General features: G+C 41.4%; 1 protein-coding gene across 1 annotated transcript; it reads left to right on the top strand.

Annotated features, from left to right (window-relative positions):
* The first annotated feature begins 417 nt into the window (after positions 1-417).
* CALU (calumenin) lies at positions 418-26,134 on the top strand. Its single transcript, XM_028525548.2, is given in 8 exon segments — positions 418-530; positions 11,268-11,499; positions 16,289-16,443; positions 16,446-16,481; positions 19,716-19,882; positions 20,587-20,647; positions 22,350-22,549; positions 23,768-26,134. Coding segments are annotated over 7 exon segments (945 nt in total). The 5' UTR covers positions 418-530; positions 11,268-11,278; the 3' UTR covers positions 23,873-26,134.
* Positions 26,135-26,148: the final 14 nt, after the last annotated feature.

Here is a 26,148-nt window from a genome sequence, read left to right on the forward strand (position 1 = left end):
GGCTATGAGATTTTAAGGCCTGAGTTATCAAGTTTAGTATGCGCCCCTTTTTCATTCACTATACAGTGGGATTAATTCAGCACTAGGCGCTCCTGGGTACGAAGATAACTATCAGGGTAATCAAAGAAGCCGTGCGGAGACTTAGTCACGCGCTGTGAATCAGGACGTGGCAACCAGGCGGCCCCGCCCACCAGCTGCCCCCAGTGTAGCGCTGGGGCTGGGGCTGGGGCCGGCCATCCCGCAGGACCCAGGACCAGCTGGGCTGGAATTCAGTCCACGCAACTAGGCGCGCTGGCGGGGACGTGGCGCTTTCCAGCCAATCCCGGCTACGCGATTGTGGGACCAATGGCTACCCAGGGAAGCTCTACGTCATGTGAGGATTTGTTGTTGATTGGTCAAGCCGCCGCTGGAGAGGCGGGAAAGGGCGGGGCAGAGAGCCACTTCCGGTTAGGTGGTCCTTGCGCGCGTGAGCTGAGCCGGTGGGTGAGTTGTGGCAGCAGCGACTTGGGCTGTAGGTGCTACCGGAAAAGGTAGGTACAGGGGAGCTCAACCCTTTCTCGACAGACTCGTCCTTTTTCGCTTTCTTTTTTACCTCGCCCCTGGTGCGGCAGTGGTCTCCCTTGTTCATGGCCTGTGTTTCTGCTAGTTCGGGGACCTGGGGCCTGAGCCGGCTCGCGACCCTGTGGCCTTCGGCGGGCAGCCTGGGTTGGAGGCCGCCGCTTGCCTTCTGGCGCGCTTTGGGAAGGGACCTCGGTCCTGGCGAGGACCGACTCTCGGCTTTGCGTTCCCTGGGGTACTGTTTCTTGTCTGGCTTGCCACGTTCTCCGCCCCTAGGCCCAGCCACTCACCAAGCCCGTGGACCAGGGGGTCACTCTCTTTTACCTCCCGAAGGTCAGAGGGCAGTCGGGTAGTGTAATTGGAACAGCTCTCTGCCACCTTTCTCTCTCGAGCTTGCTTGTGTCTGCCAACCCGCCCCAAGGCCACATCCCCAGAGTACGGTACCTCTGCCAGGAAAGTCGTGTTCGCTAGCTCTGAGAGTGTAGAAGCAAGGGGGGAAAGAAAGCATGAAAATACTTTGATTTAAAAAAAACTTTATATAATATTAAAGGAAAGGCGAATGTTTCGAGCTTCCATGTTTAGCTGCATACTTCAGTCAACGACAGAAAGATATTTAAAAGCTTTATTAGGGAATTGTAGTTTTGCCTTGTCTTGTTGCTTCTGCCCCAGCGTCTAATTTTGATTTTTAGCATTCCCCAAGTAAAAACGTAATTTCCTACAGCTGCCCTGATTAAGAGACTAGTACTGTGGTTTGCAGTTTCAAAAGCTGCTTTTGCCTCAAGGCAAAAGTCCCTTGGGTCTCCTAATAAAACTTGAAGGCCTTCAATCTCAATTCCTAAGTGTATAAACTCACAGAATGATGTCTTTGAGAACTGAATTTCATTTACTTCCTGGCGTGGACCATAAAGTCAACATTAATGAATCATAAATAAGGTTGCTGGGAGATAGAAAACTGTCATCTCTGATTCTTTGTCATAGAATGGAACTTAAGACAAATGCATGCTTGACCTTATTCAGTAGATTTAGTTAACCAAACACCAAACAGTGGCCATAACTGAAGAATGGGGGAGTCTTCCCATTCCATTGGGAAGGTGGCATTGGAAGAGTCTTCCAAAAAAATTAACTGAAGCCTCTCACAGCCTCTCACAACAATACCAGTTGGTACACTGGTACAGATGGGCTCCTATTGTAAAACACTCACCTATCAGAGGACGCCTGTACTATAAGGGGCCCACCCTCCAGAAGATAATTCCCGTTGTTTCGGGATCCCCCCCTCATTTGTATGTCGAGAGGATGAGTTTGCTTAGGCATAATCTGGGGTTTACAGTGATTCAGGGGGCTTCAATAGAATCCTCTTAAGAATCACAACTGGGAAAACCGTGAGCTGACAAAGATGGACTGAGTATGTCTGAGTGGATGGTACTCAGATACATCTTTGAAATAAATTCATCATCACTCAATATAATCAGTTTCCGTTCATCCAGTGATGTGTCTAAAGATACTTATTGATGGTATTTTATATACATTGCACTAGTATAGATTATTAGTACATTAATATTAACAGACTTCTCTGTATCGGGAGCAGTGTTAGGACAGAGATGTAGCCCTGGGATAGTCTTTGGAGATGCTTGCTAGGCCATAACATCCTAGATCCTCTGTGAACTCTTAAATATGCATTTTGTTGATGTTGTAATTTATGTATTAGAGTTAAGACTGCTGAAATAACACTTTTCCTATTGCTGGCTGATCACCACATCCGGTGAGGAGAAGAGGGGGTTGGGAAGTATAGACAGGCAGGAACTACATTGCTGCCAAGTACCGTCCAACTCATCCAGTAAAAAGTATTGGCATATAAAAATGCAGACACAGTATTAGAGACTGTATGGGTATTAATTTATGTTAGCTGAGATCCCTGCCTTCCCAAAAGGTGGCAACTATAGGGGAGTTAAAGAGACTATTTAAAGTAGCCTCTGGTCATTATTGTGGAGTGGTACAAGCAAGCGTTATAGAGGTTTAGAGCAGTGATTTTCAACTGGTGTGCTGCAAGAGGCATACTGATGTGCCGTGAGAATTTCTAAAACATGGTATCTGGCTATTTAGTCAGGGGCATTGACCTTTTCCCCCTTAGATTGTCAAGTAAAAAAAGATAACAGCCAACACAACAATAGCCATCTGGTGTGAATCAAAATTATACCTATTTTTGTCAGATCAACAAAAAAATATATTTTTTGGTGCCACAGAATTTTAGTAATTGGTTTATGTGTGCCATGAAATGAAAAAGGTTGAAAATTGCTGGATTTGAGGAACAGATTACTTCCAACTGGAGTGACAATATGAGATAGGCCTTTTCATCTATAATAAAAATTGTTTATAGACATTTGGCACTGAAGAGAGGTTGAGCTAAAGTAACTACCAAATTCTCAAGGACTTTATGCACGTTATATATACATGCACAGCAGAATTACAACTAGAAACCAAGACTCTTGTCCCTACATTTTGTAGCATTCCTGTGGCAATTAATTATGTATTAACGTTTTAAAGAAAACTTTTCATTCTGTAGCCAGAAAAGTTTCAAGTTTGTACTGGTTTGATTTAGTTACAGAACCAGTGAAGCCTGAGTAATAGTAGTTTGTCACTCTCAAAGCTTTTCTTTACAACCAAATTTTGCACTTTTATGTATTCAATTGTCTTATAAATGTGTGCTCTCACTCACAAATAATTAATTAGACTCTATTAATGAACTAATGTAAATTTGCTTCATCAGAAGAGAAGCATTGAATAAATAGTTTATCGTTATCATAACTCTTTTTTCCACATGCCCTAACTGGGAATCAAACCTGCAACCTGTCAGTTTATGGGGCAGCACTCCAAGTGAGCCACACCAGTCAGGGCTCATTATAACTCTTATGAAATCACGAAGGATGACCTTACTATTTTAATGTGATAATCTTTGGTGGTACTTGTCCCAACGTTTGTAAGTAAAGAATGTCAGATAACCAAATAGCTTTGATTTCTAGATTTCATAACCTGAGCCTTAGTATAGTTACTGTATTTTGCTGTGTATAATGTGCTCTCGTGTATAGTGCGTACCCACGTTTTTGTGCACATTATACACAGGATTATTATGCCCCTTGTTATTCCCATGGTATGTAACTATTATACTCATGTATTATGCACATCCTTATTTTTCCCTCAAAAATTTGGGCAGAAAGTGCACATTATACATGGCAAAATGTGGGTAAATTGCCATTAAGCTGTCCTCCCCCCACACACACACTCCCCCATTCAAGTCAAAGTAGACACTTAAGCAGTGAGATCCTGCTTTTGCTGCATTCTAAGAGGAAAGCTTTTTTTCCTGGTTATCCAGCTCAGAGAACTGGAATTTATCGCCACACCCATCTCTCCCACATTGAGCAATGAGCCTTTGGTCAACCAGAGTAACTGTGGGATCACTCAGTGCTAATATTCTTGAGAAATTTAATTTAATCCAGGCATCTAAATTTCCCTGAAACAATTTAAGTGTTCTGTGACTAACAGATTTTTACAAAAACTGACTTGAAGGAAGAGGAAGAAGTAGCAAGAATTTAGAGCTTTCAAGGAAATTTTTGTGTTGTTTTTTCTTTTAAGATTTTATTTATTTATTTTAGAGAGATGGGGAAGGGAGGGAGAAAAAGAGGGAGTGAAACATCAATGTTTGGTTGCCTCTAGCACACCCCATACTGGGGACATGGCCTGCAACCCAGGCATGTGCCCTGACTGGGAATCAAACCAGCGATGCTTTGGTTCACAGGCCTGCGCTCAATCCACTGAGCTACACCAGCCAGGGCCGGAAGTTTTTGAATGGATAAAATAAACTGATTCTTAAGTCTCGTTACTGAAAGAAATTCAAGCTTATGCCATTAATATTTTCTTACAAGCTTATTGGAACAATTCACGTAAATAACTTTCAGAAGAAAATTATTGGTGACATACTACAAGAGGATGGCATCTTTTCTAACCCTTGTGTTTGTGTCTCTAATGCGGCACTATCGAATGGAAATACAAGTAAAATACAGTCCATACATGTAACATTTAAGTTTTCACTTGAAAATTTTAAACAGGTGAAATTATTTGTAATTCAGTTTAATATGTTCAGAATACCATTCGTTTGATAATAAATTGTAACATTAATACCACCTCTTAATTCACACTGGCCACATTTTAAATGCTCAGTAGCCACATGTGACTAGTAGCTACTGTCCTAGGCCGTGCAAGTCTAGACTCCCCCCCACTCCCAACCCCCGCCTCCCGGAGAGTGTTACCAGACTGTTACATATTAGATGTTACCATCCCTGGCTGGCGTGGCTCAGTTGGTTGGAGAGTCATCCTGTAGCTGAAAGATTGCAGGTTCAATTCCCGGTCAGGGCACGGCCTAGATTGCGGGTTTGATCCCCAGTCTGGGTGTGGGTGCGTGAGACCCCTGGACAGGTTGCATACAATTCCCTGGTCTGGGCTCTGATGCTGGGTCCAGGCTCCTACCCTGGCACATTCAGGAGGCAACCACAGGATGCTTCTCTGATATTTCTCTCCCTTCCTCTCTCTCTAAAACCAGTGAAAAAGATGACCTCAGGTGAGGATTTTTTTTAAAAAGATGTTTCCCGTGGTAAGGGTGGGACAGAATTTTAGAGACAGCAATTTACAGGTCACTTGAGAAATGGGAGATTGAAAGGTAGATTTTTCACGACCATTGATTTACCTACTAGATCACGTGGTAAAAGCTTATACAGCCAAGTCCTTCACTTACGTTTATCGTGTATTTTCCTAATATCCTGTTAGTCACTGATGTGTAGCCATGATGATGGGAGAAGGAGAAAGAAGGGTCATTTAGCTTTCTCTAGCTTGGTTTCAGTTTGGTTGAAAAGAGAAAGATGCTTCAGAAATAACGGTGCTACGGCACTTCTTTAAACGCCTTGGTGAAGAGTGGGTTGGTACTCGTCTCACGTCTTCCCACATAAAATACCCTGTCACGGGAGATAGCTTTTGTTTCTACTGGAACATTTTTATGTATATGGATTTAGTTAAATCTAGTACATTTTTTAAAGACTTTTTATTTTCTTTTTTTAGGGAGAGAGAGAGGGAGAGAAATATCAATGTGTGGTTGCCTCTCATGTGGTCCCCACTGAGGACCTGGGGACCTGGCCTACAACCCAGGCATGTGCCCTGACTGGGAATCGAACCAGTGACCCTTTGGTTCACAGCCTGCCCTCAATCCACTGAGCTACACTGGCCAGGGCTAGTACAGTCATCTTTTTTTTTTTTTTTTTTTTTTTAATGTGTACAAACATAATACAAGGGGCCTTTTGCTCAAGTTTCTAATATCTAGGAGTTGGTATATTTTGCAGGTATATGTGTGCACAAAGTGATTATGTGTATATGTATATAAATTATAATTATATGTTATATGTAAAATATATACTAAATGAAGGTTTTCATTGTCTGCTGCAAAGATAAAGGTAGGATCATTGGTTCTGTCAGTCAGATGGTCCTTGATGACCCTTGTAGGTAGTTTTCATCAGTGGTAAATGACAGATTTCAGGGTGACAGTAGGTGGTGAGGAAGCAATGACAGCAACACAGACAACTCCTGGAGAGTGTAGGTGAGGGAAAAAGAGCAAGTGGGTCTGGGAAGGAATGACTCTGGATTGTGGAGACCTGAGAAGTATTGACTGATGGCATGGAGGAGCCTTTAGAAAGGTGGGACTGGGAGTTTAATTGAGAACCCTTGACCCCTGCGGCTCAGTTGGTTGGGCATCGTTCTGCAGAGCAAAGGGTCGAGGCACATGCCTGGATTGGGGGCTCATTCCCTGGTACAGGCACAGTGGGGAGGCGGCCCACTGATGTTTCTCTCCTGTTCTCCCTCCCTTCCCCCTCTCAAAAAATAAATAAACATTATCTTAAATGTATTATTTATTTATTTATTTATTTTAAGTTTAATTGAGAGGGGGTTAGGAGAGAGAGATGGATAAATAATAAAACCAGATCACTTGGCTTTTACTCTGGAATTCTTCTTTTATCCTGTATCAAGATGTTAAGCCTCAAACTTAAATGTAGTTTTCCCTCAGTACCACAGTGCATCAGTCCGTTAGCATTTCTGTATGCCACATGTAGCAAAACTTTGTACAGTAACTTTTCCAGACCTTAAAAATGTTAGTGGGCTTAAGCATTTATTCATAATATAATATTTGGGGTTTTCAAGAATTGTTAGAGTATCTTATTCTGGGGATGTAATTAATCATTTGTAAGATTTTTCTAAATGTGAAGTCCCCTTATTGATAGGTCTAAGGGAAATCCTCTGTTGCAATGACTCTTGACTTTTTAAAAAGATTTTATTTAGAAACATCAATTGGTTGCCCACCCCCAGTCAGGGACCTGGTCCACAATCCAGGCATGTACCCTGACAAGGAATAGAACTGGCGGCCTTTAGGTTCACAGGCAGGCATTCTGTCCCCTGAGCCACAGCAGCTAGGGCTGACTCTTGATTTTACTTGATTCTGTAAGCCTAGTCTAAGGTTATAGATATTGTTTAGATATGTCACAAAATATCAACAATGTATGTATAATTTGCTACTTGTCTCTAAAGATTTTGTCTAAAAAATTATTAATAGTCAGAGATAGAAGTTTCATTTTGCCCTAAAGTAAAGGCATATTCACTCGGATGTTTAAGAGAGCCACTAAATCTCTAATTTTCCCTGTTCCATTGATTTGATTGACTAGTTAAATTATTGAATGTAGGCTGGAGTGTTATTCTAGAATATATTTGACTTAACAAAGAGGGTTTCTGCCCTGGCTGGTGTGGCTCAGTTGGTTGGGCTTCGTCCTGCAAACCAAAAGGAATCAGGATTGCCGGTGTGGGCGCATGCCTGGGTTACCAGTTCGGTCCCCAGTCAGGGTGCGAGCAAGAGGCAACCAATCAGTGGTTTTCTCCCTCTCTTTCTCCCTCCTTCCCCCTCTTTCTAGAATCAATAAAAGAAAAAAAAATTAATAGGCTTTCTATCCTACCAATAGATCTGTTTTTCCTTTAGTCTGCTTTTTCAATCTGTAAAAATGGCTTGAAAATGTTTGTTTTGCTACCTAATACCGAAAAGAGTTTTTATAATAGTGTTTAAAATGTAGTAGACATAAAAAGGTAGTATACACAGGTGTGTGCTCATTCACAAAAAATAACACAACAGAGGACAGTATTAAAGTTCATGTCACACCAGCCTCTCCACCCATCTCTTCTCCCTTGAGTGTGGGGGTTGCCACTGTTTACTGACAGAGGTGTACCCTTCCACACCGTTTTTGTGTATATATGTTATACTCTTGCTTTATACAAATATAAATAACCTGTTGAGGTTGTTTGGTTTTGCTTTTCGCATAAATGAGATCTTATATTATTTTGCAACTCGATTTTTGTTTATTTGGTCGGCGGGTTTTTGTTCATTTGACAGATCTTAGTGAGTCCCCAGATTCAGTGCATATAGGTCCACCTCATTCTTTTTAACCGCTGTGTAATGCCCCATACTGTAGATTTACTAGTTCTCTGGTTCAGTTACAGTTAACATTCCATATTGCATTAGTTTCAGGTATACAGCATAGTTGTTAGACATTTATGTAACTTACAAAGTAACCCTCCCAGTAAGTGAGTACTCACCTGACACCATACATAGTTTTTATGGTATTATTTATTATGTTCCCTGTGCTGTACTTTACATCCCATGACTATTCGTAACTGCCAATTTGTACTTTTAATCACTTGCTTTCCATTTTTTATCTTTATAAACTATCATCATTGAATACCTGTGTACAAATATCTTCATATACAATTTGGATGTTTTGATCAGATAGTGTGAAACAGAACATCGATAAACTTTTAGAAGCTCAGCTGAATCCTAACATGGGTCGGAACAGCTCAGGAAAAGAACCGCATTCTCCCCCTTTCTCAAGGGTCTCCAGGTCTTGCTTTTACACTGCTTCCTTTCATGGTTTCCATCAGACTGAACTATCCAGCAGCCTTTCGTTTTGAGAATGGGCACTTGGGAAGTGACTGCTTCCCATTATCCCCTTCACTACATTTCTGTTTGTCTTACTGGCACTGTCTTATTTGCTTTCTGTTTACTTCTAAGGAATCTGTGTATAACATACTCATCATTAACTGCTCTTAGCATATTGAATCCAAAGACTATAAATCCAAGGTAATACAGTATAACTTCTGTTAGCCACTATCTGGGGTTATGAGAAAAATGGACGCATCAAAGTATGTTTAACCTGTTGGCATATTTAATTTGCTTATCCCCTGGCACAGCTCATGCTTCATTCTGGTCCCCAGCCTTTGAGGCAGGATCAGACATACGTAGTTCCTTCATAGTAAGTATACTGTCGGGTTACATTTCTTAAGATACTACTATTACGGCTGTTTGTGTATTTGGTTAGAATAGTGGTTCTTAATCTGACTTGTCTTTTTAAAATATTAATTTAAATTAATATTTTAATTTATAATTAAATTAAGCCCTGGCTGCTATGGCTCAGTGGATTGAGTGCTGGCCTACAAACCTAACAGTCACTGGTTCGATTCCCAGTCAGGGCATGTGGGTTGTAGGCCAGGTGTCCAGTTGGGCATATGACAGGCAACCAATTAATTTATCTCTTGCACATCAGTGTTTCTCTCCCTCTTTCTCCCACCCTTCCCCTCTCTCTAAGAATAAATAAAATATTTTAAAATATATATTAATAGAGGTGGGATGTATGTTCTGAAAACTCTAATTGATTCAAGGGTACCACTGGATTAAGAAGCTATGCTGAAAGAATTTTCATATTTTAAAAAACATTTACATATAACACGTGATCCCTTGGACTAGATTTTTTCACTAGTGATATCTTGGGGACTGTGAAGTCTGGCTGGTTTAATCTACAGATTTTAGGATAAGGTCCTGCACTTAGTTACGTGTAATGCAGCATTCCCCTGTCCTCTAACATTGTATAGTTTCCTAGAGCTGCTGTAACAAGCTACTACAAACTGAGTGGCTTAAAAGGATAGGAATTTATTATCCTAGTTCTAGAGACTAGAAGTTAGAAAGAGATCCATGTGTTGGCAGGGTTCTCTGAAGGCTCTTGGGGAGGATCCTTACAGAATTTCCTCTGTCTAGCTTCTGGTTTCTTGACTGGTAGACTTGTCACTCCAATCTGTGCCTCTTTTCGTAACATGGCGTTCTCTTTGTATCTTTGTTCAAATCAGTCGTTGGATTAGAGCCCACCCTAATCCAGTAGGACCTCATTTTATCTTGATTACATCTGCAAAGATGCTGTTTCCAAATAAAGTCACAATCACAGGTACCAGGGGGTTAGGACTTCAGCTTATTTTGGGGAATGCAATTCACCCACAACAAGCCTCTTGCCCAACTACCTGTCCGTCTAGCAAAGGAGCCATTGGTCATAAAGGGAAATGAATAAGAGGTAATGTGAAATTGCAGAAACTCATCCTCACGGGTGGGGGGGGGGGGCAGGTCTTTCAGATTAGCTAAAATATGAAAGCCTGGGAAAATCTTTCCTCTTGATTTTTAATTTTACAGTTTTCTCTGTAAGACCTTAACTTCTTTGGAAAATAATATGATGTATCTGTAGAGCATTCCAAACAGGTTACTATCCTGAAGTTTCTCAGTAACATTTTGGTCATATTTTTTTTCTGAAGGATTTAATTTAATCATTTTCAGGGAGGGAGAAAGAGGGGGAGAGAAACATCAATACATTGATCAGTTGCCTGTCACATGCCCCCACCCAGGCATGTGCCCTGCTGGGAATCGACCTGGCAACCTTTCAGTTCACAGGCAGGCACTCAATCCACTGAGCCTCACAAGCCAGGGCTGGTCAGTGGGTTTCTTTCCTTCAGTAAAATGTTCCAGCCTTAGGCTTGTTTATCAGAATCACCTGCGACAGCAGAGATTCTGAAGGTGTGGAGTAGGGCCTTGGAATCTGTACTTGGAACAGTACCCCAGGTGGTCCCTGAACCTGGGAAAGATTGGGAAACTCAATGTATGGAGCAATAAAGCAGTTGTTATTCATCACCACACTATCTGAATGGTTTGCCCTTTGAAGGGGACTCAACATTGAGCCTGGACATGGAAGGTGGCTTGGTGCTATAAGCCAGACACTGCTCAGATATTTCATTGGCTTCTAATCTGGTGGTGATCAGAATCGTCTGAGAAGCATTTAAAACTTCAAATGCCTGGATTTAACTTCAGCAATTCTAATACAATAGTAAAAACCTTTTCAAAGCTTCCTAAGTGATCCTAATAACCTACCAGCCAGGTAGGTTTGAAGACCATATCACTTATGTAGTGCAATATGAAAAGTAAAGTATTGGAGTCAATGAGTCTGGATTTAAATCTTCGTTCTTTCACTTTGAAGTCTTATGAACTTGGGCAAAAGGATTAAAGTTCTCCTTTGGTGCTTTTTAAAAAGGAGACTACTTACAAGGTGGAAGTTTTAACTATAATTCCTTGTCTGTCTACAGTCAGATGAAGGAATTGGGGAAAATTTCTCACCATAAAGCAAGAAAGTCTGATACTCTACCATAGTTATTTTATGGATAAGTAATATTTGGGATAATAGCAAGTCAGTAATTGAACTGGGTGTGAGCTTTTTCAGTTACTAAGCATACTGTGTCTTGACTTAACCACCTTTTTTTCCTTTAAGATCTGATTATCATGGACCTGCAGCAGTTTCTCATGTGCCTGTTCCTGTGCACAGCCTTTGCCTTGAGCAAGCCCACGGAAAAGAAGGACCGTGTGCACCATGAGCCTCAGCTCAGCGACAAGGTCCACGACGATGCTCAGAGCTTCGATTATGACCATGATGCCTTCTTGGGTGCTGAAGAAGCAAAGACCTTTGATCAGCTGACACCAGAAGAGAGCAAGGAAAGACTTGGGTAAGGTGTCAGCCCCCAGGGGGCTGGTTCGGATAATGACATTCTTTACAAATCAGCTCATTCTTTTTTTCTCTCTGGCTCAGTTACCCAGCACAGCTCTGCTGAACTACCTTTTATGAAAACTAATCACAGAATGCTGATTAACATTTGCTTTCATACATTTCTCCATTGAGTAAGTTTTTACCTCATTCTACAAATCAGTCATTTTTGCATAAACGTAACAAATATTGAAGGACCCAGCTAGATCCCAAAGGGACATTATATGTAGGGGAAAGGAGAGCTTCTCATCCCTGCCCCTTTTAATTTTTAAGAACTATTCTTGACCTGTTCACTGTTGTCCAACCCAAGTCTTTGAGCAGACAATAAACTGCAAATTGAACCTTTGAATAATTTCTGTAAAGCTTATGATTTCCAAGAATGTTCCTCACCCTCATTGTTTTCATTCTCAGATATTCGCTTAATTAAAAAGAAAAACCAAAACAAACCAACCTTGCTCTTTAGAAGACTAAAGGTAAAATACTTAACGTCAGAGTATGAGTTGCTGTGTCAGTAACAGCTGGCCCATAGTCGGGTCCCATGACTCTCTCAGTGAGTGTCTTTTTACCTGAAACGTTGATTTGGTAGCGTTCCAGTTGATTATTTCTTTTTTTAGAGAGAGAAACATCAATTTGTTCTACTTGTTTATACATTCATTGGTTGGTGCTTGTATGTGCCCTGACCAGAGATCGAACCCACAACCTTGGTCTATTGGGCCAACACTCTAACCAGCTGAGCTACCTGGCCAGGGCTTGAGGATCTGAGAATGTCTTGGTTCTTCCAAAGCCTTGCTTTTTGAGAAAATGCAGGTTAATTTAAAGAATATTTTTTCCTCAGTGATCACAGTTGGTATTATTTTCTGAACTGTAGTCAAGAGATCTATTGAAAAGTTGTACTGGGAACATCCAAAAATATTTTGCTGTCACAGGTAGCACTATGATTAGGAGACATTATAGGGTTTGCTTTCAGTGATACTTAGGGATAAATTTATTTTATTTTTTTCTACAATATTTTATTCTTAAAACACTAACAGAAATAATCAAAAGATTTTGCTGTGTAGAATGAGAAGCTATCTTAAAACATTTGAAAGTAGAGGAAACACTTATATTAAAGAGTCAGCCTTCCATTAGGTTGCTTTTCTAAACTTGGAGAGACATGCTCACTTTCATTTTAATCTTATAAACATACTACTAACGGTCCTGGCTGAAAATGGAGCTGCATGAGGGTGTTCTCAGTCTTCGTGTCTTGCCTATTAATAACACGCGTGTCCGACCCACATCTTGTCTCCACATATCTCTTCCAGAATTACTCCTAAGTAACGAGGAGCCCTTAGGCCGGGTGCCACCCAGGAGGTTCTGGCTCTGTGCGGGCGGTGGAGTGGCTCTGCTAGGAGCTGTCAGTAGACAGAAAGCATTCTTTTTGTCACTACTAAATATCAAAAGTTCAGCACAGGAGCAGATTCCACGTTTGATTAGAAAGGTCCTATTTTTTATAGAATGTGTGAATGAACCAACTGCTCTTTGCTTCTCCCAAATTTTGGACATAATGACAAATGCCCCCACTTTTTAAGGTGACATACTGTCAGAAGGAAACAACAGATTCTGCCTCTTTTTCGTCTAATTATAGGCAAGTAATTATTTGGAGAAATCATTTTTCATACCTATAAGTTGTAAAAATTTACTACTGTTTTTAAATCTTAGTAATAACTAAAAGACTATAGAAAGCATTTTAAAACAATTTTAATACAAAGTTTTAAGTTCATTTCTTAAGAATGTTGACACTGAACATTTTTTTTCTTCTTTTTTAAGATTTTATTTATTTTTACAGAGGGGAAGGGAGAGAGAAACATCAATGTGTAGTTGCCTCTTGAGCGCCCCCTACTGGGCACCTGGCTGGCAACTCAGGCAGGTGCCCTGACTGGGAATCAAATCGTCAACCCTTTGGTCTGCAGACCGGCCCTCAATCCAGAGCCACACCAGCCAGGGCAGAACATTTTTTCTTATGTGTTTATTCTCAGCTTCCCCACCTCTCCCCCTGCCCCCCACCCAAGAAGTTAAGTATTCTTAATTTTCGTATATGTATCCTTCAGATGAGGATTTCTTTTGAGATGGTGGTCCTCATTGTAAAAAAAATTCCCACCCTTGATATATTCGCTAGAGCAGTTCACCATCCTTTTTTGGGTCACAGACCCAGGCCCTTTAGGAGTCTAATGAAAGCTAAAGACTTCCTCAGAAGAGTGCCCACATGAATATACATTCAATTTTTAAAAATTTTTATTTACTGATTTTAGAGAGAGGGAAGGAAAGGAAAGAGAGAAACATCGATTGTTGTTGTTCTACTTACTTTATGCATCATTCATTGGTTGTTTCTTGTAAGTGCTGTGACTAGGATTGAACCCACAACCTTGGCATATCAAACGACACTCTAACCAACTGAGCTGCCTGGCCAGGCTAGATAAAAGTTTGCATGCTGAAAATTTCAGATAAATATGATGAACCCTACTAGAGCCCACTTATTGACCCAGGTTCTTCAAAAAAAAAAAAAACAAAGGTTTTTTTTTTTTATGCCTTTTGAAATGCAGAGGCATGTGTTGCGCCTTAGGAGAAATAACATAAGGTCTACTAGGTGTATTTTGTCTGCCCTGGAATAAATGCTTCTTTAGTGGTGTCATAATTATACCTGTGGTGTTTTCCAGTGCCATAGGAATACAACACCATTAGCTTCATAAATTTACACAGGATTTTAAAGACCAGACGTTAGAGTTTTGTGTCTAAAATAGGACGCTCCCACTTCCATTGTACTTTCACAACTGCCTGCAGGCTGGAAGGCCAGCAAGATAAGAATGGACACACACACACACACTAAAATTAGCTGGCCTGGGTGGGCAGAGGTTAGAGGCTGGGGAAGCCTGGCTTTTATATTTTTAAATGGTTGTGTAAAAAAACAAAAAATAATCGCTTCTCAGCCTTTTGGCTAAGATCAGGTGTATCTGTTCTCATCAGTTTAATAAAAAGCAAAAATGCAACAAACCATATGTAGCCATGAAAGTCAAACATACAGGATGGGGCAGACCTACGGGGTAGGTTGACAGTTGTTTGTATGGAAAAATAATACAATGATTAATAAATAATAATACAAAATAAACTGTGTTTTGTGTACTCACAACTATAAACCTACTTTTGCCCACCCTGTAACTACTGTCCCAGTAAAATGTTCCCGACCTCTGGATTAAACCGTTTAGGATATTTCTATTGAAATAAGTAGAATGGTGTTTAGCCAACTTCATTGAAAAAAGCCCATCTTAAACAGTCACTTTTTTTTTTTTATCTGAGTGGCCCTTCTTTTGGGCAGTTTGTAATAGTTAAAATTTCTCTTTTGGAGTGGGAGGGGTTCTGATACCTGCCCCTTTTTTTCTGAATGGTTCAGAGCACTGTTGGTAGCCAGTACCATTAATATTACTAAAATTCTGCAGGGTTAAAGTTGCAAATAATTTTTTTGTCCTATGTCCGTGTAGATAGAGGAGGGTATTTAAAAGATGGCTTCTTATTGCTTTACCTTTTAACATTTTAGATCAAAAGCTATAAATTATACCTTCTCTGAAGGAAAAATACTCGTTAATTACAGGATTTAAGTTCTACCTAACACCATATCAATATCAAGATGAAACTCTTCTCATAGTGTCGCTTACACTCCGGGATCCAACCACTTTCCAATTAGATGATAAAACAAGCACTAGGAAAAGACATTGCTTGCTACCAAGTGACTGTCTTTTTCAGTTCTGCATGTGATAGAGCACAGGGTATGCTACAGTTTCAGTTGTTAGAAGTTTGATTCAAAGTTCCTATTCCAAACTCGGCCGCTTTCTTATGTGACTTTACATGGGTCATCTTGGCCTCTGTGAGCAGGTGGTTGCATTTTTTAACAGAATTTTCATAACACGCACATGTTTTGAAATCCTTAAATTAAGATTACAGGTCTAGAAAAAAGCTCATAAGGGGCGAAGTGTATTGATTCTTAAGCTTTGTGGTTTTGCTCTATCATCTGCACGCTAACCCTCTTCGCTTATTAACCTTCTCATATTCAGAGATAATGCATTCTTCCCACATTATTCCCTCAGAGTTCTCTGTTTTGTGGCTATATGTAGAAACCTAATTCAATGTGTGTATAATAAGCTCCTGGCCATTTATTAGAATAAACTTGCTGCCTCTGTTCTTTTGTGTACCTGTTTTGTTTTTAAATAATCTTCATTTGAGAGATAACGTGATCCAGAACTTTTTTGATACCTTTATATTTTTAACCAAAAAAATGTTATCTTTTTAAAAAGAGGAGCTCAATGTTCTAAAGTCTGGTTATTAAATTTTTGAATTTTTTGAAAACATGCCAGTGGTTGTGACTGTTTGCCAAGAAATACAAAGATGTGCACGTTTCTGCTACAGGAGTGGAGACGATTCACTCCTGAGCCCTGACCAGCGACTGAAACCCGCCTCCAGCAGGACAGGCTGGGTTGATTTTTGCATCCAGGTGGACCGGCCATGGCCTGTGCTTACCTTACCCAGATGGCTCATCACAGGCCAGTAACAGGGCACTTAAGAAAAAAAGTTACAGTTGCCTATTTAGCAGTTTGTTGGGGGATAATTTTTATTTCCATGCTGTAACTTGGGCAACACTTGTGGTCACAGCACACACCTGGCTGAATACATCCAGAGCTTTGTGTCCTTTTAACCTCTTGCTGGATTTCTCTGCATTTCTACAGAAAGATTGTAAGTAAAATAGATGGCGACAAGGACGGGTTTGTCACTGTGGATGAGCTCAAAGACTGGATTAAATTTGCACAAAAGCGCTGGATTTACGAGGATGTAGAGCGACAGTGGAAGGGGCATGACCTCAATGAGGACGGCCTCGTTTCCTGGAGGAGTATAAAAATGCCACCTACGGCTACGTTTTAGGTAGGTCCCTACTATCTAGGGGAAAAGCCTATGGAGCTGACACCTTGAAACGTAACTGTTTTGTCTTGTAGAATGATTGTAGATAAAATAGACGCGGATAAAGATGGGTTTGTGACGGAGGGGGAGCTGAAATCCTGGATTAAGCACGCCCAGAAGAAATACATATATGACAATGTTGAAAACCAATGGCAGGAGTTGATATGAATCAAGACGGCTTAATCTCCTGGGATGAGTACAGGAACGTGACTTATGGCACTTACCTGGGTAAGGGGCAAGACGTCAGCCCGGTAGAGACCATGGTCTTGAGTCAAAGAAACAAATGGGTCACACAGTGAAGGAAATGAAGAAAACCGCTTGTCTTAGTTCAATGCTGAGCTGATTTCCGTTTATTCTGTTCATTTTAAATTCGTATGTTATGTTTTCTTAAATTTGTTTAATTTTCATTTTCAAGGTTCTGACATCTCCTGCGTCTTAGCATTTTAAGATAACATTTCACCATTTTTTATTTCTATCATCTCTCAGAGAGATCATTTTAGAGTAGATCTTGTTTAAAGGCTGCGTTGTTCCAACAATGCAAAGCAAGAGGCTTTGAGATTTCTGTCGACGTGGCCACATTAAGGTATTGGACCTGAAACTCAAGCCAAATTAGGTTCCTGTATAACTTGTGAGAATAGGACGAAAATTAGTCTTTCCTTAATAAAATAAAGATTCAAAATAGCTTTCCTTGATAAAATTTATTTCAGTATGTCTGAAGTTAGAAATGAAAATTTCCCATTTGTTTTCTCTGGCACATGAGTTTATCGTACTGCTTTGCAAAATGCTTCAGGGCAATGAATGTGACCTTTTTATTGCTTTCTGTTGATTTGGTAGCTGTGCGCTTTGGCCGCCTGTTAGTAATTTTTTACTTCCTACTCTTGTCTGCTGGGGACTGCTAGATATCGATCTAACTGAGTTGGTGATTATCTGGTGTTTCTGTTAGTAAGATTCTTCCATTGTATGTGGTTACAATTTGGGACAACAGTGTATAAATGTTTCCCTCTTGCATTTTTATTACAGAAATTGGGCAAATTTCTGGGTTCAAGCAGGCGTCTTCCACCCGTGACTAATAGGTAGGGAGTGTATAATGGTCTCTTTCCCCGACTAGATAGCCAGCTGTCCATGGTAATTACAGGACCGCATGCATTTCTAGTGAAGAGACTTTTATTTGTGTCCGCCTGCTCTCATTCCTAAGACTTAAGTGGCAATCTGTCTCCAAGTCTGACACTTAGCCAAGAACCAAACATGGACTTCACCCAATTAAGAGCACATGTATTAAAAAGTCAGGGCAGATAGAAGCGTTTGTGCTTCTTGCTCTCTGGCTGGGACCCTCTTGATTTATTTGCAATTAATAATAAATGCAAAACAAAGGGTAGGCTATTGATGGTCTAAATAAATGGTATGCTAATAAATCTCAGCTCAGACCTAGGCGCTCACTGGCTGCCCAGAAAAAATCTTAAGCTGTTTGTATGATTATGTGCATAAAATCTGTTGAGAGCTCTGTTAGCTCACGGGGGCAAATGATTCAATGTAATGGGTATTTCTACTGACAGCCTTTGCATAAGCTGAAGCACTGGCTGGAGAACCAATGTCTTTATAAGGCGTCCTTTACTGAAGGCGCCCTTTACTGAAGGCGTGTGGGTGGGCAGTACCCATGGGGTCATGAGTTGTCTTATAGAAGGGCTGAGGAGTGTTTCCTGTGTTCTTGATTCAGGTTAGTTCAGGTATAAATCATCTTAGCTTTTAATTCAAATCTTTCATAATGAATCTGCTTTCCACACAAGGACCAGTAGCAACTGTCTCTGCCACAAGTAAAATATAAAAAAACAGAGATCCATGGTGCCTTTACCAAAACTAGATCACAGCCCACCCAAAGCTGTGTGCAGGCCGGTGCTTAGGACAGATAAAGCACTCTGAGCTGTGATGATAGGCACATGAGTTGAGTCATTGGAAATAAAGTTTATGTTTTCCTTTGTCATCCTTTCGGTGTAGATATTATATTATTCAGGTTCCTTGATTCCAGTCACCGTATTTACTCTAAGGAGAAGATAAGGGCTCTTAGCTAAGATCTAGTCTTAATGTATACGTTGTCTTCAGTTATCTTTTTTATGATACATAGTTGGTGCTAAAACATTATTTGTTTAGATGAGATAACTTAGTATCTGAGAAATTATTTTTTTCCTTAAATTCTCCATCTTCAGTGTGTTATGGCTTTAAATACACACATAGTCAATACCCAGAACCTCGTGACTCAGTAAGCTGTCTCACTGAACTTGACATTCAAAAAGAATGAAGCTTCAAGCTGCTCACCTCTCAAATAGAGCAGTTGTTTGTTTGTTTGTTTGTTTGTTTGTTTTTTAATTGTGCTTAAAGTGTGGAAAGATTGAACTACAATGTCAAAAGTTAGCAGTGTGGTGTTATTGTGAAAACGGCCTTGTGTGTCTTTTTATAAAACTAGTACCATATCTTTTTTTTTTTTTAATTTGGTCAGTATGTTGCAGGAACAGTCACTCCTTACCCTAAATGTGGCTGGCATCTTACTTTTAAAGTGTGTTCTATCGCTTGAATCCAAGTGGCCTAGAATGGCATAGAGGTTTTGATATCTAGCTTCTTAATGGGAGCCTAATGTTTAATAAAATAGCAATAGTAACATTTATTGAAAGCCAAATATATGCCAGGCACTGTTCTAAGTACTTAACTTATATTTATTTGTTCCTTTTAGCCTCATAACAGCCCTGTGGGGTAGGAACCATTATCATCTCCATTTACAGATGAGGGAATCGAAGCACAGATAGGTGACTTGCCCAGAGTCCACGCAGCTAGAAGGTGGCAGAGTTTGGATTCAAACCCAGACTCTGTGGCTCTAGGACCACCACTGCCCCTCTTATGCAATGAGGAAACTCAAGCCCTCAAACATGCTCAACACCCAGTAACTGGGTGAAGAATTACAAACAGGCACGTAGTCCAAGAGCCCGGGCTCCACATTGATGGCAGACACTTAGGTTCAGCTTGGGCCTCACCTGAGGTCTTTGCTCGCCAGCGCACTCTGAACGTCTGCGCTGCTACGGGTGTGCTCGTGTGACCCAGAGTCACTTCTTCGTTGCTTGATTTATCCTTCTTGGAAATTGATTCCCCAGTTCACACGTTTTTATGTTTTCTGGAAGTCTTTAAGATTTAACCTAAGTTTCTGTTTTCTAGATGATCCAGACCCTGATGATGGATTTAACTATAAACAGATGATGGTTAGAGATGAGCGGAGGTTTAAAATGGCGGATAAGGACGGAGACCTCATTGCCACGAAGGAGGAGTTCACAGCTTTCCTGCACCCGGAGGAGTATGACTACATGAAAGATATAGTGGTGCAGGTGGGCAGGAGCAAGGGCTCTCTACAGAAAAGGCTTTCTCTTTTCGTTGCTTACACCCTTTCCCTTTCGCCGCTCCTCTGTATTTGGAAGAACGACTTGCCGTGTAGGTGCTGGCCGGGATGAGTCCAGGCTCTGTCGCTCTGTTTCTCTGTGATCAAATCATTTATCTTAGGTGCCGAGGATTGTTTAGTGCGATAGTACTTACCGTCAGGTCGTGTGTTTCGCCATTTCCTGGTGGCTTCATATTGTAAGCATGAGAGAAAATCCTGTTCCTCAAATACCCCATGAGCAGTAACCGGGTACTGCATAGTAATGGTGACACTGAGTAACCTTCACAGCAGGCAGTTACCAGGGAGAAGCAGACTGCATCTGTAGGCCTGCACTGCTCACTTCTCGTGTTGGTGTGACTTGAGCACGATGGTGACTGCCAGCTCATCCCGGGCTCGTGGGGAGTTCGTTGTTGAGCAGTGCCAGTGTTCCTTCGAGAAGACTCATAGTCGTTTTAGGGTGAAACATAAAACATTGATAATTTATCATTTTTCAGCTAGAAAAACAGTAATTTCTTATGGTTTAAACCATACCCACATGTCTACATATAAACAAACACATGTATACACGTGTGTTTTAGTGAATGATAAGTAATTGCCAAAAAACTAATTTATCCAGATACTAACGTTAGTTTCTTCTTACTCCCTTCCATCTAGGAAACAATGGAGGATATAGACAAGAATGCTGATGGTTTCATTGATCTAGAAGAGTATATTGGTAAGTTGGTTTCTAGCGTTTCTCTTACAAGGGGCTGAGAAGCTTTGGAAGATACATTCACTAATAGCACATTGCTGAGCCAGACCAGTGTGCGGAACAGGAGGCTGTGGGAAAGCATCTGTAACCACACTGTCCAGTGAAAATGTAATGTGATTTTTAAGGCCACAACAAAAAAGTAACAAAAAAATGAAGTTAATTTCAGTAATATTTTATGTAACCAAATATTATATGCAATACTGTGATTTCAGCATCATAAATTATTGAGGGCTTTTGTTTTGTATACTAAGTCTTTAAGAGTGTGTTTTACACTTACAGCACATCTCAGTAGGACCAGCTACTGAGTCCTGTCAGGTCCTTGAGAGCCACGTGCTGATACAGCACATCCCAGGTGCCCTGTGGAAGTGACAGTAAAGAGTTCCAGGGAGCCTCGTCTGACATTAGGAAGCCCAGGAGAAGACAGGGAATAGAATAAAGGGGACTGACTGGTGCATGACTAAGGGATCAGGATTGCTGATTCCTCTTACAGCCTTTTGTTTCAACTGTGTTCTGTTGTGTTTTCCATTTAGGGTCTCGTTTGTTTGTTCGTTTGTTTTTTAAAGATGTTATTTATTTATTTTTAGAGAGAAAGGGGAAGGGAGAGAGAAAGAGAGGGAGAGAAACATCAATGTGTGGTTGCCTCTTACACACCCACTACTGGGGACCTAGCCTGCAACCTAGGCTTGTGCCCTGACTGGGAATCGAACCAGCAACCCTTTGGTTCACAGTCTGGCACTCATCCCACTGAGCCACACCAACCAGCACAGTACCTTAATTCTTGACTAAACCTGTAAAATTTAAATATTGTAGCAACTTCTTACCATCATTTATATAAGTAATTTAAATAACCCAACTTTTTTTTTTAAGATTTAATTTTTTTATTTTTAGAGAGAGAAGAAGGAGGGGAGAGAAACATCGAATGGTTGCTTCTGCCCCCACCCCACCCCATCCCCCAGCTGGGGACCTGGCCTGCAGTCCAGGCATGTGCCCTGACTAGGAATCAAACCAGCAGCCTCTCAGTTTGCAGGCTGGCACTCAGTCCACTGAAGCCACATCAACCAAGGCTGAACAAGCCAACTTGAAAAAAGAATTAGGAAATTCAAATTTAGGCTGGGCGTTAGATAGTAAGAAGTTGATTTTGTAAAATGTGATAATGGCATGTGGCTCTACAAGGAAATGCCCATCATTTTAGAGATATATTCTAAAATATACTTAGTAATTGGTTGGTAGACAGTTTTGTCTTGTAATACATACTTCTCAAGTTTTCTTAAGAATTTAAAATAGCACCTTTTAAAAATCAGTGGTTGGGTTTAATTAGCCACCTTGAAGTAAAGTGAAATGTAGGAAACAACTGTTTTGTAAAAGTTAGTCTTTATCTTTCTTGATGCTAATCATCTCCCTTTATTTCTGCACTTTTTAAAAGAGATAAGGACTCTCTTTACTCTCATATCACTCCAAATCAACAGCTGGAAGTATTCTTGTTGCAAGATCGGTTAAATTTCAGGAAAGTACTTTGTTTTCTAAGTTCTCTCTATGACCAAAAATACCCTTGTAACCACTACAGGTTCCAAACAGTTGGATGAGGAAGGAGGGTTGGGTCAGATTAGCATGGAGCAGTCTTTGGAAAAAGCAAACCCACCTTCTCTCTGTATTTCTGTGCACACAGGTGACATGTACAGCCATGATGGAAATGCTGATGAACCAGAATGGGTAAAGACAGAGAGAGAACAATTTGTTGAGTTTCGAGATAAGAACCGTGATGGGAAGATGGACAAGGAAGAGACCAAAGATTGGATCCTCCCCTCAGACTATGATCATGCAGAGGCAGAAGCCAGGCACCTAGTCTATGAGTCGGACCAAAACAAGGTAAGTCTGGCCAAGCCCCAACGATCTAGCAGTGGTAGAAGTCTATTCCCAGGGAACTGCCTAAAAAATTCCTATTAAGATACGTAAATCATTAACTGTCTTCGTTAACCCAAGCCTGCTACCAAACTCCAGTTGGAAATTGGAGATGTACAGGGCAGCATGTAGCCGTGCGGTCTCGTTCAGAAACCCCTCGGCCAGCGCCCGAGGCACGGAGGAACTCAGGCTTTGCAAGGGAGCCCTGTGTGTAGCCCGTGTCCGGCATGCAGCTTCTGTTCTGTTGGGATCCCCAGGAGATTTTCTTTGTCTTCTTTTGCTTTGTTATTTTCTTTGTTCTTTTACCTAATACAGGCTCATTTTGTCTACTCAAAGCTGGTTATTTCCTTCTTAAATCAAATATGCTTTTTAAAATTAAGTCCTTTGTAGTAGATTATAAATAAGCTTTTTTTGGAGCCTGTTAAAACTGTCCTCAATTATCTGAGGCATTTGGTTCATTAAAATTGTGGTGTTCTCCATCTAAATTTGGAGGTTTTCAGTATTCTGAACATCCTTTTAAGGCTAATCTTCAGTTTCAAAAGCAGTTTCTTATCATCAAGCCTTTTTAAGGGTCAGTCTGTTTTGAGTTCTTGCTCAGTCGCTTCAGTGACCAGTTGCTGTGTCCTGAGGTCTGTAAGAAAAAGAAACTCATGTAATCATCCCCGGGGAATCTGGCCTAGATCGTTTTTAGGATGCGTGTCTGAGCCTTCATTTGGGGTTGTGTCTGGAATCTGATTGGTAGCTAGGGAGTGAGGACTAGGCTTGGTATTAGCAGATTTTGTTTTCTGTTAGGTAATGACCTGATTCCCTCTGAAGCGGTTTACCCAGTCCTCCCTGACTGGCTGCCCCTACGCAGCAGGCGTCCCGCAGTTTGCTCAGGAGCAGGTGTTTTCTCCTCAAGACACAAGCCTCTATCTCTAGCATTGAGTTATTTGAACTATATTATTTCTTTCCTTCCATTTTTAACTTTCTTCCTAAGAAAAAGGTACTAAGTGCTATTTTCCCTCTCTGTGTGTTTGTGATTGGGGCCGGGGGGCAGTGGCAAGGGTAGAGCTCACATACAATTTCCTGGGAATTAGAATCTTAAATCTTGCCAAAAACCATTACTGTGATTGTTCTATAGCCGTGTATCTAAATTTGGAATGGGAAATATATTTGTCTCAATTCATTCTTCTCTAATTTCAGGATGGCAAGCTTACCAAGGAGGAGATTGTTGACAAGTATGATTTATTTGTGGGCAGCCAGGCCACAGATTTTGGTGAGGCCTTAGTACGACACGACGAGTTCTGAGCTACAGACAGAGGAACCCACGTTTCTCCAAAAATAATTTATTTTTACAGCTTCTGGTTTCACGTGAGATTGTTTGCGCTACTGAGACTGGTATTACATACGAACTTTGTAAGACGCGAAGAAACAACGAAAACCATCCCGCCCCCATTCCTTCTCCTCCGAGGGGCTGGAGGGAAGCCGCGCTTCTGAGGAACAACTAACTAGTACACTTGTGTTTGTAGAGTTACACTTTGTATTATGTATAACATGGTGTGTCTATTTTTATATCTGTTCTCTGGTGGGGGCATGATAGGAAGGATCGAGATCCTCGACTCATGCTTTCAGGCAAAAATTAGCCCTTCCCTCTTCTCAGCTCTTACCGTGAAATTTTTATAATCCTGACTTAACTCATTTTTTAAGCCTGAGATCAGTAAGAAATGTTTGGAAGAGAGAAAAAAGAAAAATATATACCCCACAATTTATATTTAGAGATAATCTTGCTTCTTGAAAAGTGTGTCTCATCAGCAGTAGGGGCCACGTACCCTTCCCGTCGCCACAGGTCCCGCCGCCGGTCCCGGCACTGGTGGGCGAGGACAGCAGCTCCCTGTGCCGCGAGAGCGCTGGGCTCCGCTTGGCTCCATTCACCTTTCTCCCTTCCCTGTAGGACTGGCTGTTCGCTGGTTTTGTGGAGCACAGCTGTGGTAGGAAGAGTGCGGGCCAGTGTCCTGAAATCAGGTAGTGAGTGTGATCATTTTACAGAGCTACACATAGAAACAGCTGGAAAACTAAAGGGAAAATACGAGTGTTTTCAGGGCACACCCTTTTTTGTGGGGTGCATCTGTTGAGGTGCTTGATGCTGTCTGGTCTGTTGAATCACTGTAAGGGCCCCATTGGGCGCCTGTCCCCCCGGGTGTTCCAAGTAGTAGTTTTGCTTCCATTGAGGCTGACGTGTGCTCCTTTCCAATCAAGTCATTGAAAGTGCCTTTAATGACAGAAATGATCGCCGAATGAGGATTCTCTTAAGAAATTCTAAGATACAATAAAGAGACAATTATTTGGATCACCTTACATGAAAGCTCAGAACCTCCCAGTGTAGTGGGGATTTTCTTCCCTTCTCTTTCAGACAGCAGTTAAATAGCAGTATTAGCTAGGAGCTCAGTTGCAGTGTTTTTATGTTGTGGGCTGGTTTCCAAAAACCACGTGCTGCTGAATTTACCAGGGATCCTCATACCTCAGAACGCTAACCACTTACTACCAGGCCTGTTCTGTGTCGGCTGGAGCGCAGACTCACGGACGAGGGGGCCTCCCGAGAGGGCTCTTTGGTGTGAGGACCACTGCTCACCCTTCCTGCCTTTGCCCCGTCACTCCCTGTTCCCCCGTCACTCCCCTCCCCTCTGCCAAAACAGTTTATCTTGGGTCAGCAGATCGCCAGTCCTTATCAGAGAAAGGGGCATTAGAGAAAGAGCTGAAGAAACTCCTCTGTTCCCAACTCACTTCACCCCTGTTTTACGTAACATGCACTCTGTCTTTTGGTCCCTTTCTTGACAGATGGACCTCTTTTGAGAGAATTTGTTGTATTCCAAGTTTTTAGCCCTCAGGTTACTAAGATAAATATATGTATATCTAACCATTATTATTTCATATATCTTTCTGGGTAATATTCGGGTGGTGCTGGGTGATTGTTATAACCAGAACTGACGTGTATCCTTTGGTCTTCCGTGAACATGCCGAGGTGGGCTGCCTGGCCTGGTGAAAGGCCAGATGTCACGTAACTGCACCCCAGCCTCTGCATTGAGCTCTTGAGAGTGGGTACACTCTTTTAAGTTTAACCCCAGTATAGGGGCAACGGAAATTCTCTGCCCTCCAGGTCCCCATTTTTATTGTCAAGACCAGAGATAACTAATAATGCCACCAACCCTGGCTTAGTTAGAGAGAGCTTCACAACTCACTAGGGACAGAGAACCCGGGCCTTATGGTAAAGTCATACTTAGAAAACGAGCCTTCATCTGCTAAGACAGCAACTTCTGATGCTGGGTGCTCAGCAGCCAACACTGTACTCTGATCTCTAATGATCCCCCTGGGTTACTGCTAGTGTTACTTTGGTTTAGATCAAGCCGGGGGCCTGGAGGCAGTGGCCACACACCCACGCTGTGTGCCCTGTGAATGCTGGCGCTCTCGAGTTTGGATGTTGGTTATTTTTTATAGAGTGTAAACCAAGTTTTATATTCTATAATGCAAACAGGTACCTATCTGTTTCTAAATAAAACTGTTTACATTCGTTCTGGGCTGTGTGACCT

The sequence above is a fragment of the Phyllostomus discolor genome, chromosome 10 (genome assembly GCF_004126475.2).
Source record: "Phyllostomus discolor isolate MPI-MPIP mPhyDis1 chromosome 10, mPhyDis1.pri.v3, whole genome shotgun sequence".
Classification (NCBI taxonomy): domain Eukaryota; kingdom Metazoa; phylum Chordata; class Mammalia; order Chiroptera; family Phyllostomidae; genus Phyllostomus; species Phyllostomus discolor.